This window comes from Rhinopithecus roxellana, chromosome 20 (genome assembly GCF_007565055.1).
Source record: "Rhinopithecus roxellana isolate Shanxi Qingling chromosome 20, ASM756505v1, whole genome shotgun sequence".
Taxonomy (NCBI): domain Eukaryota; kingdom Metazoa; phylum Chordata; class Mammalia; order Primates; family Cercopithecidae; genus Rhinopithecus; species Rhinopithecus roxellana.
In genome coordinates, this window is record NC_044568.1 from 64593564 (window position 1) to 64607320 (window position 13757).

At 47.8% G+C, this 13757-nt stretch overlaps 1 protein-coding gene across 1 annotated transcript in view; it reads right to left on the reverse strand.

Annotated features, from left to right (window-relative positions):
- HYDIN (HYDIN axonemal central pair apparatus protein) overlaps positions 1-13757 on the reverse strand; it is a 392140-nt gene that overhangs the window by 125469 nt on the left and 252914 nt on the right. The window contains 4 exon segments of the mRNA XM_030924912.1: positions 7-169; positions 3019-3160; positions 6048-6231; positions 8200-8337. Coding sequence (XP_030780772.1) covers positions 7-169; positions 3019-3160; positions 6048-6231; positions 8200-8337 — 627 coding nt within the window.

The following is a 13757-nucleotide window of genomic DNA, read 5'->3' on the forward strand; positions in this document are numbered from 1 at the left end:
TGTTACCTGCTTGTTTGCTGCTTGAGATTTCTTCAGGGGGGGCTCCTCCTTAATGGGTCCCTGCTTTCCTTTTTTGACCTTCCGTTTCAGCTCATCCTCTTCCTTTTGTCGCTCCAGCTCCTGCTGTAGCTTCTTTTCTTGCATTTCCTTTGCCAGCCTCTCCTGCTCCCTTTATCAAACCAGGCAGAGAAAAAATAGTTCAGGGGCCCCCATGGCTCACCCCTCCGCTGCCTGGTACTTCCAGGTGGAGGGACATTGGGCAGAGCTTTCTTGAGCATAAAAAGAAAGAACAAAGTAAGCTGGATAAGTGGAAGGAAAGGAGAAAGGAAGAGAAGGAAAGAAAGAAAAAATGACTCCCATCTATGTTTGAATGGTCATTCAGCAAGACTCTGATTCACTGAAAATCAACTAGGAGGAGTTCTCCATTAATCTGTATTTCGAGTCCAATCTCCTCTCATAGGACAGTGAGAAAAAGGCTGAAAATAAGCACTTAAAAAAGCAACTTTCTTTTTTTTTTTTTTGAGACGGAGTCTCGCTCTGACGCCCAGGCTGGAGTGCAGTGGCCGGATCTCAGCTCACTACAAGCTCTGCTCCGCCTCCCGGGTTTACGCCATTCTCCTGCCTCAACCTCCCGAGTAGCTGGGACTACAGGCGCCCGCCACCTCGCCCGGCTAGTTTTTTGTATTTTTTAGTAGAGACGGGGTTTCACCATGTTAGCCAGGATGGTCTCGATCTCCTGACCTCGTGATCCGCCCGTCTCGGCCTCCCAAAGTGCTGGGATTACAGGCTTGAGCCACCGCGCCCGGCCAAAAAAAGCAACTTTCAAAGATTGTTCTGGTATTAGTGCAGATGAGGCCTGCCTCCCATAGCTGAACATGTTTGCTGTTCAGACAATAAGAATTTTTTTTTTTTTTTTTGACAGAGTCTTGCTCTGTCACCCAGGCTGGAGTGCAGTGGTGCAATCAGCTCACTGCAACCTCTGCCTCCCAGGTTCAAGCGATTCTCCTGCCTAAGCCTCCTGAGTAGCTGGGATTACAGGTGTGTACCAACATGCCCAGGTAACTTTTGTATTTTAATAGAGACGGGGTTTCACCATGTTGGCCAGGCTGGTCTCAAACTCCTGACCTCAGGTGATCCTTCTACCTTGGCCTCCCAAAGTGCTGAGATTACAGGCATGAGCCACTGTGCCCAGTCCGAAACAGTATTTTCAAAGCAGTCTCTATGGTGGCTAGCTTACAGCCATGGTGCATAGTCTGAAAGCCGTGTTCCCCTCCTCCACCCTCTTTCTCTTTCTGCTGTCATTCAGCTGCTCCTGCCCCTGCTGCTGACAGCAGAGAGTGAACCAAAGCCAAACACCAAGCACAAACAAGTGAGGGAATGGCACTTCTGAAAATAGTTAACCCAGCTATTTTCTTCCAGGAATTCCTAATTGTTTCCGGTTGCCATGGCTGTCTGCCCACTGAAGCAAACTCATTTACTTCATGTGGGGTGCGTGTGTGTGTGTGTGTGCGTGTGTGTGCGTATGCGTGTGTGTGTGCGTGCGTGTGTGTGTGCGTGTGTGTGCGTGCGTGTGTGTGCGTGTGTGTGTGTGCGTGTGCGTGTGCGTGTGTGTGTGTGTGGTGTGACACAAACAAGTTGTTGCTGTACTTTGAGAATCAAATTTGCATTTTCCAGGTCCACCATGAGATGAATGCCTGAAAGCAACAGCCCTGGTGGAAAAGAGGAGTTTTCTCTAAAACCTCAAAGCAAGGCTTTCTGTAACTCTGGAGGACTGGGCATTTCTGTAGTGGACCATGCTGCAGAAAGATTAGGGCACACCCGGCTGGGTGCTGTGGCTCACGCCTGTAATATCAGCACATTGGGAGGCTGAAGCAGGCGGATCACTTGAGCCCAGGAGTTTGAGACCAGCCTGGCCAACATGACGAAAACCTGTCTACAAAAAATACAAAAAAATTAGCCGGGCATGGTGGTGTGAGGCAGGATAATTGCCTGAACCCAGGAGGTGGAGGTTGCAGTGAACTGAGATTGCGCCACTTGAGGTGTGATGGAGGCACTCCAGCCTGGATGACAGAGCGAGAGTCCATCTAAAAAAAAAAAAAAAAAAATTAGGACATACTGTAGGGGCAGGGAGGGCAAAAGCTGCTTCAGTCAGTGGGAGAAGTGTGGAGCTGGAGGAGAGGAGAGAAGTGGGTAAATAGTAGGTGAGTATCTAGGCTCTGTACCTCCAGTGCCTGAAATCCCAGGGAGGTGGTAGGCACTAGAACCACTACCCCCCACCCCATCCCTGCAATCTTTGAAGATCTGAGAGCAGAAAGGACACATGATCCACTGTCCCCGTCCCTCTGAGATAGTCCTAAGTATCCTGGGCACTAGGAGGCATGCGGGGATCAAGTGGTTTCTGTGTGGTTCCCAGTGAGGGGTACAGAAAGTGGCTGAGCGTGTTGGCTTGTGAGCCTGCCCACGGTCCCAGGATCGAGGATCTGCCCAGGCCGAGGATCCCATGGCAGTTAGACCTCAGGGAATGGGCAGCACCACCCAAGGCCAAGAAGGGGACCCAGGCAGGGGGAGGAAGGGCTGAGATTTGGGGAGCAGTCACTATGCCCAGGTCAAGAGAGTGGACCCTGGATCACCAGCGGTGGACACTGAAGCACCGAGGCAGAGAGCACAGAGGCTGATAATCCACACCTGGGGGCGCTGGTTAGGAGGGTCAGCAGGGGCCCCAGGGCAGCGCAAAGGCCAGTGGTCCCTCTCCCAGGGCTGCCCATGACATTACAGCCTGGTCTCAAATGCCCTCCAGTGGGAAGTAAGGAGAGTGGAAGAAACTCTGAATGGTACAGCAGCCAGCACCCTGGATGGGTGGGATGTGTCTTTCTGCTCCTTGCAGGTCACCTTCCAGGGCCTTCTGCAGCTACTGCTTCCCCCCTGGAAGATGGCTTGGGCTCACACCCCAGTCCTGGTCACTCTGCGGGGACGGTCCCGGGGGAATGGCTTCTGCTCTGGCCAGCCCTTGGCCCTGACCTCTTCTTCCGCTCCCGGAGTGCCTGCTGAATCCCCCGATTGAATGTGAGTTTCTCCTCCTCGGTCAGGGCATCATATTCTTCCTCATCCATGTTTTGGAGACGCTCCTTCTCTTTCTCAAGAGCTTCCTTGTGCTTGCATTCTGTGAGGGCCACAGAGACAGGAAGGTGAGGAAAAGTCCTTCCCACTCTCGCTAGCAACCTAAGCAGGCGGAGGAGGGTCTTAGTGTGGGGCAGCTGGTGTGGCGCCTGGTCTGCCTCCTCCCTGGTTGCGGGGGTGGGGGGTCCCTTCATGAAAGCACTTCCACATTTGGGTTCTGTCTGCAGGTGGCTGAACAGTGGCCCCCAAAGATGCCCATATCAGATTACTCAGCACCTGTGACTGTGTTGTCTTCCATAGCAGAGGGACTCTGCAGATGTGATTAAATTAAGGATCTTGAGGTGGGCCGATTATCTTGGGGGGCCCAGTCCAATTATAAGGGTCCTTTTGAGGGAGGCAGGAGAGTCAGTCAGAGATGGTGATGATGTAATAGTAGGAGCAGGGGTCAGAGGGCTGCAAGGAAGGGGCCAGGAGCCAAGGAGTGCAGGAGGCCTCTAGAAGCCAGAAAAGACAAGAAAAAGGGGATACCCGACAGCCAAAAAAGGAATGTGGCCCTGCTGAGAAAAATCCAGAGCAATGACCAGGCATCCCTCAGCAGTCATCCATCCCTCAGCAGTCATCCAGCCTCCAGTTGCCTAGTTTTCCAGAAAGTTCATTTCTCCATAATGATCCACTTAAAAATAATTACCACTTCTCATTTCCCCATTATCTTTGGAATGAAATTTCTCCTGGTTAAATTGTGGGCTCCTCTCCCCTAAATCATCTGCATTTGAAATGTTCTAAGATAGCATACAGTCATAGTACTATTACATTAAAATCTCATGTTTGTTGAACATGTATGAACATGCTGGGCACTGGGGAAGGCACTTTACATGATCACTTATTTAATCTCCACAACAGCCCTATAAGGGAGGAGTTATCATTCTTATCTGTGATTATCCCTTCATAAGTGGCAGGGAAAGATGTTAGGACTTCTGACCTCGGAAGTGTAAGACAGTAAATTTCTGTGTTGTGTTAAGTCACCAAGTTTGTGGTTGCTATGGTGTAAATGTTTGTGTCCCCTTGAAATTCCGATGTTGAAACTGAATTCCCCAAGGAGATGGTATTAAGAAGGGCCTTAAGGACATGACTAGGTCACAAGGATAGCGTCCTCATGGCTGGGATTAGTGTCCTTATAAGAGGCCTGAGGGAGCTTGTTTCAGGACTTAGTGAGATGCTTTCTGTGACCAGAAGGTGACCTCGCCAGACACTGTTTCTGTTGGTGCCTTGATCTTGGACTTGCCAGCCTCCAGAACTGTGAGAAATAAATGTCTGTTGTTGATAAGGGACCCAATCTATGAAATTTTGTTATGGCAGTCTGAACAGACTCAGACAGCGATCATTTGTCACAGCAATGATAGAAGACTCATATACCACCCACTGACTTGACTCATTATGAGCATATGCCACTAACGGGCTCATGGTGACAGGGCCATTTGCACACCAAGGGGAATCCCCTTTGCGGCCCTACAGATTCCAGGTCCAGGCATGTGATTGGCACTTAGGACAAAGGCACCAGCTTCTTCCTCACACCTCCCTAGCACAGCATTCTCACCATCATCCTTGCAAGTTTGAGCTGTGGACTCAGACACCTGCATTTGAGTTCCTTCCCTGCCACTTATCAAGGGATAATCAAAGATAAGAATAGTAACATAGGGCCGTTATAGAGATGAAATAAGCAATCATGTAAAGTGCTTTCCCAAGTGCCTGGTGTGTTCATAGATGTTCAATAAGCATGAGATTTTAATGTATTAATAGTGTGACCGTATGCCATCTTAGGACATTTCAATTCAGATGATTTAGGGGAGAGGAGCCCACAATTTAACTGGGAGAAATTTCATTCTGAAGATAAGTGGGAAAAGGAAAAGTGGTAATTATTTTCAAGTGGATCAGTATGGAGAAACGAGCTTTCTGGAAAACTATGCAGCTGGAGGCTGGATGACTGCTGAGGGATGCCTGGTCACTGCTCCAGATTTTTCTCAGGATGAGACTATAAGGAAGCTGACTTTGAGTTCTGTTCAAGGACTGAGACAGCCCAGTGTTTGTAAGTATTTCCTTAATTGGAAAAGCATTATGAATTGAGTAGATTGTGCTAGAAGGGAGCAGCAAGCCCGAGTAAGGAAGGGCAGAGCTGAGGCTCCCAGGAGGTGGGGCTCTGACTCCCGTGGACAGTGCCACCCACCTCTGTCCCTCAACCCCTGCCCCGGGGGACCAAGATTTGCTGGAGCTGCTTCTGACTACATTGGGAACTTAAGCTAACATTACTTGTATGCGTGTGTACCTATCTTTCAAGCAAATCTTTCGGTTATTAAATTTTTTCCCAGGCCATTGGTATAATGATAGGAAAAGCAACAGGTTTAGAATTAAAAGGACCCGGTTCTCCTACTAATTGGCAATGTGATTTGACACAAGACTTTTGCTATCTCTGAGCTATATTCTCCTTTTCTATAAAATGGGGACAAGATTCACAGGGTAATTGTGAGGACTAAATGCCCCAAAGTATACAAAATGTCTGCTACAGTGCCTGGTGTGCAGCAGACTAAGGTATAAATGTTTTGGAAAGGGTATTAGCATCGTGAGTTTTATAAGAAATGCATAGTTGGCTTAAACAAAACCAACAAGGAAATCAGTTGCTTCAGTCAGGATCTGTAATGGCTGTAATTGCAGAAACCATGGAGGGGTACAGTGTGATGGGAGGGAAGCAGGAATGCACCTGCTGGCAGCAGAGTGTTCATCATAGAACCTCTCAACCAGCCACATGAGTCCCAGTTCCCTCCCAGCAAAACAGAAATACAAACTCCTGGCCACCTTACAGGGCAGAGGTGAGGTGCCAATGGAATAGCAAATGTCAAAGTTTCATTTAAGCCCAAGGGGAAGGTGGGAGGCCTTGCCTTCTTGCTCCTTTTTGGCTTTCTCCTGGGCCTTCATGGCTGCATAATCCTGGGCCATATTGAGAATGTATATATGCTCCCGGTTGCCAATGGCCTTCAGCAGGCAGAGGAGGGCAGCGGCGGCATTCCGAGCAAAGAGAGTGTCGAGGCCATCAAACACCACTCCTCGGTAGCAGTCACTCAGCTGAAACCAGAGACAGCAAAGACAGTTACTATGGCCACAACCTCATTTGTTCTGTTTATGCTTTTACTGGGGCTGCAAAGGGTTCTGCAGACCTACTGGGCCCTGACGCAAGCACCATGCCTTTCTGCTTGCTAAATCCAAGGTGCTATCATAAAATAAAAGAGAGGAATAAAAGTGTTTAATCATTCAGTCTTTTTTTTTTTTTTTTTTGAGACAGAGTCTCCCTCGGTCACTCCAGCACCCAGGCTGGAGCGCAGTGGCACAATCTTGGCTCACTGCAACCTCTGCCTCCTGGGTTCAGATGATTCTCCTGCCTCAGCCTCCCAAGTAGCTGGGATTACAGGTGCTCACCACCATGCCCGGCTAATTTTTGTATTTTTAGTAGAGATGGGGTTTCACCATGTTGGTCAGGCTGGTCTCGAACTCCCGACCTCAGGTGATCCACCTGCCTCGGCCTCCCAAAGTGCTGGAATTACAGGCATGAGCCACTGCGCTCAGCCAGATGGTTTTTATTGTACCTATTTGTAGAGTAAAGGGTTTATTCTGTCTGTAGAAATAAATGAACAAACAAAAATGTTAAAGGGCCGGTCTGGGAAGATCCATGAGGTACACAAAAATGAGATGAAAAGGGAAAGATGTTCCCAAGCACAGAGTCACAGGTAGCAGGGGCAGCAGCGGATGGGCCTTTTGTATTTTTCTTAGTGGTCTTACTGCCTTGGAGTGTAACGATTTTGGTAACAGTAACCATTGAAGAACAGCCTCTGCCTTACTCAGTGTTACTCAGAGTGGTGTAGCCCGTAGACCAGCCACCAATGAATGAGCATTAGGTTTTTGATGAGACAAGAAGCTTGTGTCAGAATGTAAATGACCTATATTGCTAAACACACTATTTGGTTCAGCTGGCAGCTGAACAGGTACCATGGCCACATCATTCCTTCTCTGCGGCTAAACTTTGTAGCAAGACTTTGTGGATGAAAGAAGCCCTCTAAGCTCCATGTGTCATCAGAGACCAGCACTTTGAGTAGCACAGCTCCACTGGCTGGCTTTGGGGCCTTACCAGCGTTTCTCAGCCTTTACTCTGGGTGTCTAAAACATTGGCACGCTTATGGGAACACCTTGTTCAAATCAGTTGAGAGTGATGTGCCTTTAATGTAGCAGCAGTGCAAATCTTCACATAAAAACTTTCTTGTGATGATATTCCTCCTCTTCTGGGAACCTCAAGTTAATTTTGTTGTATTTAAATGTGCAGTTAAGATTGTGGCCCTAGTTGAAAACACAAAGCAAACACCCAGCTCCAGGACCTGGTAAGCAATGTAGCTGTGTCTGCAAACCATGAGCAGAAACAGGCTTCAGTGATACCCTCCTCAATCCTGCTGATCTTATTTTCTTGTCTTTAACTGTAGAATTCTTACGGAAAAAATTTAAAAATTGGAAAAGAGTGTTACTGTTTCTCTGACTTTAAAAGCAATATGTTATTGTAAAATAATTTGGAAATGTATAAAGAAGACTAAAATTCTATAATCCTGCTACCCAAAGATAACCACAGTTAACATGTATTTTAAAAGTTTTTACTATGTGTGTAGTATACATTTATAAATATTTACATAGAATGTTACTATGTTTTGACCACTGTTTCCTAGTTACTTCTTTTTCACTTAATAACATTGAAAATGTGTTTTTGAAGCAATTAACATAGCTCCAAATTTGCACTTTTAGAATGGCTCCACATTGTAAGTTTTAACACATCGCTCTGCTTCTGGTCATTAAAAAGTGTTTGTGTAGTCTTCTCCTCTCTGGTCCTTTAAGAAGGTGAATGGCCTCAGGCTGCAGAGTGGGCCAGGGCCAGGGACTGACAAGAGCTGTTAGAGAGCCGCCATGGTGGCTGATGGCCCAGAACCTCTGTCTGGGGCACGGGGATGATGTGTGAGTGCCAAGCCCTGCAGCTCTGTGCAGGTGGCATGGACCCACCTGTATCCGCTCTGCCAAGATCTGCACAAGAAGTTCATCCGGGAGCACACAGCTCATCAGCCCGGTCTCGCCTCCGACACTGGGACTGACACTGAGCCGGCGGTGGGTGGGCCCCGGCAGAAGAGGGCTAGAGGAAATCTGTTGAGTGGGAGAAGGATCAGGAGTCAGAATCCGGCCTTGTATCTCAACAACGCCTACACTTACCAGCCACAGGACCTTGGGAAGATCACATAATCTCTCATTTCCTCTTCTGTACAATGGGAATTGCATTATTAAATGGAAGGATCCTGTCTACCTTAAAGAACTGCTGTAAGTTTCAAGTGGCAACAGTGTGGAAGGTACGGTGTTTGTGTACTGAACTGCATGCAGCTTTTCATTCATTTGACAATTACTCACTGAGTACCTATCTTGCACCAGGCACGCTTAGGTACTAGGGATATAACAACAAACAATGGTGCTGCCCCTGGGGCCCTTTCATTCCAATGGAAGAGACAGAAAAGGCCACTTTCCTCCACAAATCAATACAATTTCAGAGAGTGATGAGTGCTAGGAAGGAAATAACCAGGTAATAAGGAACCATAATAGGGTTGGGGAATGACTATGTAGAGAGGATGCTCATGTTACCTGGGTTATGTGAAAGAATGAGACAAGATCTTGGGAGCAGAGCCTTTCTGGGAGGGGACAACAAGCTCTTTCAACGCAAGTGTGCTTGGGGAATCTGTGGGGCACACGGAGCCCAGTGGGGTTGGAACTGAGTGAGCAATGGGGAAGATAGTCAGGATTAAGGTTAAAGATACCACACAGGCCGGGCACGGTGTCTCACGCCTGTAATCCCAGCACTTTGGGAGGCAGATCACGAGGTCAGGAGATCGAGACCATCCTGGCTAACACGGTGAAACCCCGTCTCTACTAAAAATACAAAAAAATTAGCCGGGTGAGGTGGTGGGCGCCTGTAGTCCCAGCTGCTCAGGAGGCTGAGGCAGGAGAATGGTGTGAACCCAGGAGGCGGAGCTTGCAGTGAGCCAAGACCGCGCCACTGCACTCCAGCCTGGGCAACAGAGTGAGACTCCGCCTCAAAAAAAAAAAAAAAAAAAAAAAAAAAGACACCACACCGCTAGGACCAGAATATGCAGGGCCTTGTAGACCATGGTATTTTATTCCAAGTATTATGGGAAGTTGGTGTGTTTCAGCAGACAAATAATCTGATTTATATTTATGTTTATTTTATTTTATTTTTGAGATGGAGTCTCTGTTACCCAGGCTGGAGTGCAATGGTGCCATCTCAGCTCACGGCAACCTCCACCTCTCGGGTTTAAGTGATTCTCCTGCCTCAGCCTCCCAAGTAGCTGGAATTACAGGCGTGCACCACCACGCCTGGCTAATTTTTGTATTTTTAGTAGAGACGGGGTTTTGCCATGTTGGCTAGGCTGGTCTCGAACTCCTGACCTCAGGTGATCTGCCTCCCTCGGCCTCCCAAAGTGCTGGGATTACAGGCGTGAGCCACTGCACCCAGCCTGATTTTTATTTTTAAAAGACCACCTTACCCATCACATGAGGTGACATGAGTCACAGGAAGATGTCACTGTGGTCAGGACAGGAGATGATGGCAACAGGGATGAGGATGGTGGTGGAGACGAGACAAAATGGTGGTGGCAAGAAGTGGCTCATACAGGATACGTTTTGGAAGTAAGGCCAGTAGGACTTCAGATGGAACATAAAGAAAGAGGCATCAAAAAATGATTCCTTGAGTTTTGACCTTAGCAAGCTGGAAAATGGTGAAATTATTTATTGAGAAAGGAAAGACTGGGAGAAGAACAATTTTGGGGGAGCAGTGGAAGCAAGAATCACTTTTTGGATATAAACATTTTGAGATGCCTCTAAGCCCTTCGAGAGAGATTGAAAATGAATGTGGATACATGAACCTGCACTTGGGAAGAAATTTGAGCTGGCAATGGAATTTCGAGAGTCACAAACATGTTAAAGGTATTTAAATATTTAAGTAATGCAATTGACTGAGATCGCCTGCAAAGACAATGCAGGTAACAAAAAGTAGTAGTAGAAGACTTGGTCCTAGGCTACTCCAATGACCAGGAATTTGGAGATTGAGAAGCTGGGAAAGTAGAGGAAGGAGTTGCTAATGAAGTAGAAAGGAAGGTGGAGGAGGGAAAGCCACATGAAGAAAGTGTTTCCAAGATGGGGGGTGATCAGCTGCCAAGGAGTCATGTGAGATGAAGACAGAAAACTGATCTCCAGATTTGTCCAGGTGAAGACTGCCAAGGACCTTGAGAAGAGCAGCTGTGGAACAGTAGGGACAAAGGACCCAACGGAAGCAGTGAAAGAGAGGATGGGGGAGGGTGTGAGGATGGGGAGGCAGGCAATGCAGCAGTTCTTTGGAGGAACAGCAGAGGAGCGGAGCTAAGAGAGGAGGTAATAGGTGGAGGGGGATGTGGAGTCATGGGAAAGCATTTTTAATGATGGGAATAATAATACAGCATGCATAGATGCTGACGGGAGTAGAGTAGGGAGAAAATGGGAGACAGGGGACAACTGCAGGAATTTAGCCCTTGGATAAGAGAAGGGGTGGGGCTGGGTGCCCATGTGCAGGGATCAGCCCTGGGTGAAGGCAGGGCAGACACTCAGCTGTCGGGAAGGCACAGCCTCGTGTGTGGATGGAGGCTGCTGGAAGACTTGGTGGCCAGAAGATGAGGTCATTGTCTTCTGATTGCTGCAGCTTTCTTGGTGAAATCAGAAGAGAGATCATTGGCTGAGAATGAGGAAGAGGAAAATATTTTGGAGGCTAGGAGAGTGATGAGAGCAATAAAGCAGTCATCTTGAATAGATGGAGGGCTGAGCCAGACCAAAGGGTCCACCAGAGACCTGTGGTCTTAAATTTAAATTAAGATCCTGCAGGAGAGGTGAGAACCTTCCCCAGCTATGCTCAGCTGGTCTGCATGGAGTAGGTGGGGGATTAGGTTTGCCAGGGCTGAAGCTTTGCTTGAAAGTGTGGTGAAGGGCAAGTTGCAAGGGGGTGCTATGGTGGCAGACCATGGCATCCAGACTGGGTAAAGAGGGCATGAGGTGGGTGCTAGGTAGTGAGGATAAGGACTGGAGGTTTCGATGGGGCCAGGTGCTTACCAGGGTTAGTCATCTGGAAAGCGAGAAGATGGCTGTGGGAAAACAGGACTGTGACAGAGAGATCTTGGAGTTTATGGGTAGTGATGAACAATGTCTAGGATGTGGTCAGGGAGGTGAGTAGCTGTGGAGGCCATGAAATTGAGAAGCAAGAGTGTTGGATTAAATATCATTCAAAAGATCAGGATTTCTTACTGGTGCTTTCCTGGATAGAGGTGATTTATAAATAAATGAGCTTATGGGCCACATCTTCATTATATAATATATTTACACATTTCTTCCCATTTGCAACATGACTGAAATATCAGTCATTGGAAAGTTCATGCTTTATGAGAGCTTTAAGAAGACCAATCGCCATCTCCCTGGGTAAGTGCTTTCACGGGGGGACTCTGTTGTCCAGATCATTTGAGTCCTGTCACACTGGGCACTGCAGGCAGCCACATGTGGGGTCTGTGAGCTGATTTCTACTGTGATCTTTAAGTTTCCTTACTGAAAGGAGTTTGGAGTCAGAATTGGGATGTTCTACTGCCTTTGAAGAATCCTAAAAAGCTTTACTTCCCTGTCCAGATGGACAGAACAAAACCAAAAGAAATGACTCTTGATAACACCCTATATGGTAACAGAGAAATGAGTTTTAGTTCCTCCATAAACGTCTGGGTAAAGAACACTCTACTGGATCCTGGAAAAGAGGGTGAAAAGGATCATGCTCCAGAAGAAAATGAATCAATGGCTTCTGTTTTCATGGTGTGAGAAAAACATAAGACTGAAGTGACAATCAGATATCACCTGGCACAAGTTCAGCCGTGTGGGCTGTTCCATCCAACCTGCAGGTCTCCTCTCCCTTAAAGACCTTTGCCTTTGCTCCATCCTCTTACCTGATCTAGTATGTGGGCCTCCTCTCCTACAAGAATCTACATCTTTAATTTTATTTTTTATGTACTTATTTTTTGAGACAGAATCTTATTCTGTTGCCTAGGCTGGAGTGCAGTGGCGCCATCTTGGCTCAGAGCAACCTCCGCCTTCTGGGCTCAAGTGATTCTCGTGCTTCAGCCTCTCGAGAAGCTAGGATTACAGATGTGCACCACTATGCCCAGCTAAGTTATTATTATTATTTTTTTGTATTTTTAATAGAGACGTGGTTTCATCATGTTGGCCAGGCTGGCCTTGAACTCCTGGCCTCAAGTGATCCACCCACCTCAGCCTCCCAAAGTGCTGGGATTACATGTGTGAGCCACTACACCCGGCCTAAGGACCTACATCTTTATTCCACCCACCTGCTCTATCCAATTCACAGGTCTCATTTCCCATGAAGACCTACAACTCTTCCCCATCCATCTGCTCTTCCCAGTGGATGGGCCTTCTACCAGGACTTTCACTTCTGCTCCATCCACCTCCCCGACTGTCCCTATAGCACTCTCAGGCTGTAACGAGATCCACTCCAACCCTTCCTGTTTCTCCCATTCTATGTTCCTTCTTAATTCCTTCTCTACTGAGGCTGGGCTTCCTATACTGATGGCACCCTCAGCTCTCTTGCCCCTAGTTCTAAGAGCACACCCCCTCTCCTCAAGGGTGACATTCTTCTCTCTCCACTCTTGAATGGGAGCTGCAAGGTCCACTTAGAGAAATCTTGCCAGGTGTGGCAGTTCATGCCTGTAATCCTAGTGCTTTGGGAGGCAGAGCCAGGAGGACTGCTTGAGGTCAATAGTTCAAGACCAGCCTGGGCAACACAGCGAGATCTCATCCCTACAAAAATTTAAAAAATTAGCCAGGCATGGGTGGGACATGCTTGTAGTCCAGGTACTTGGGGGGCGGGGGTGGAAGGATTGCTTGAGCCCAGGAGTTGAAGGCCACAGTGAACCAAGATTGTGCCACTGTACTTCAGCCTGGGTGACACAGTGAGACCCTGACTCTAGAGAAAAGAGAGAGAGAGAGAGAGAGAGAGAGAGAGAGAGAGAGAGAGAAAGAGAAAGAGAGAGAAAGAGAAGCTTCACAATTGTGAAGTTATAGTTTCCAGTCTTGGTTGGGCCATTATCATTCCCAACTATTTATTCCTTATCCATCACCAATTTCTGCTTCTATTCACCATAGTGGAAGCAGTGCTCTGCCACTCCCCTTGAGCATGCTCTGCAGCCCCAGCCTTCTCGCTGCTTCCCTCAAAAGACCATGCCTCCTACATGCATCACAGTGCCATTCAACAAGGCCTTTTCCAACCTCCATTCTCCACTCGGCTTCTCCCACCCTTAGCTGTGTCTGTTTATCACCCTTTACTGACCCCAAAGGAAGCCGGCTCTCTTCTCCCTTAATTGTGCTGAATTCTGCCCTTCCTACTGCCTCCCAGGATCTCATTCTGTCTTGAGTGGATTGCTACATGACACTTCTCCAGGGGCTCCATTCTTTACAGACCTGCTTCTACTTCTTTTCTGAGA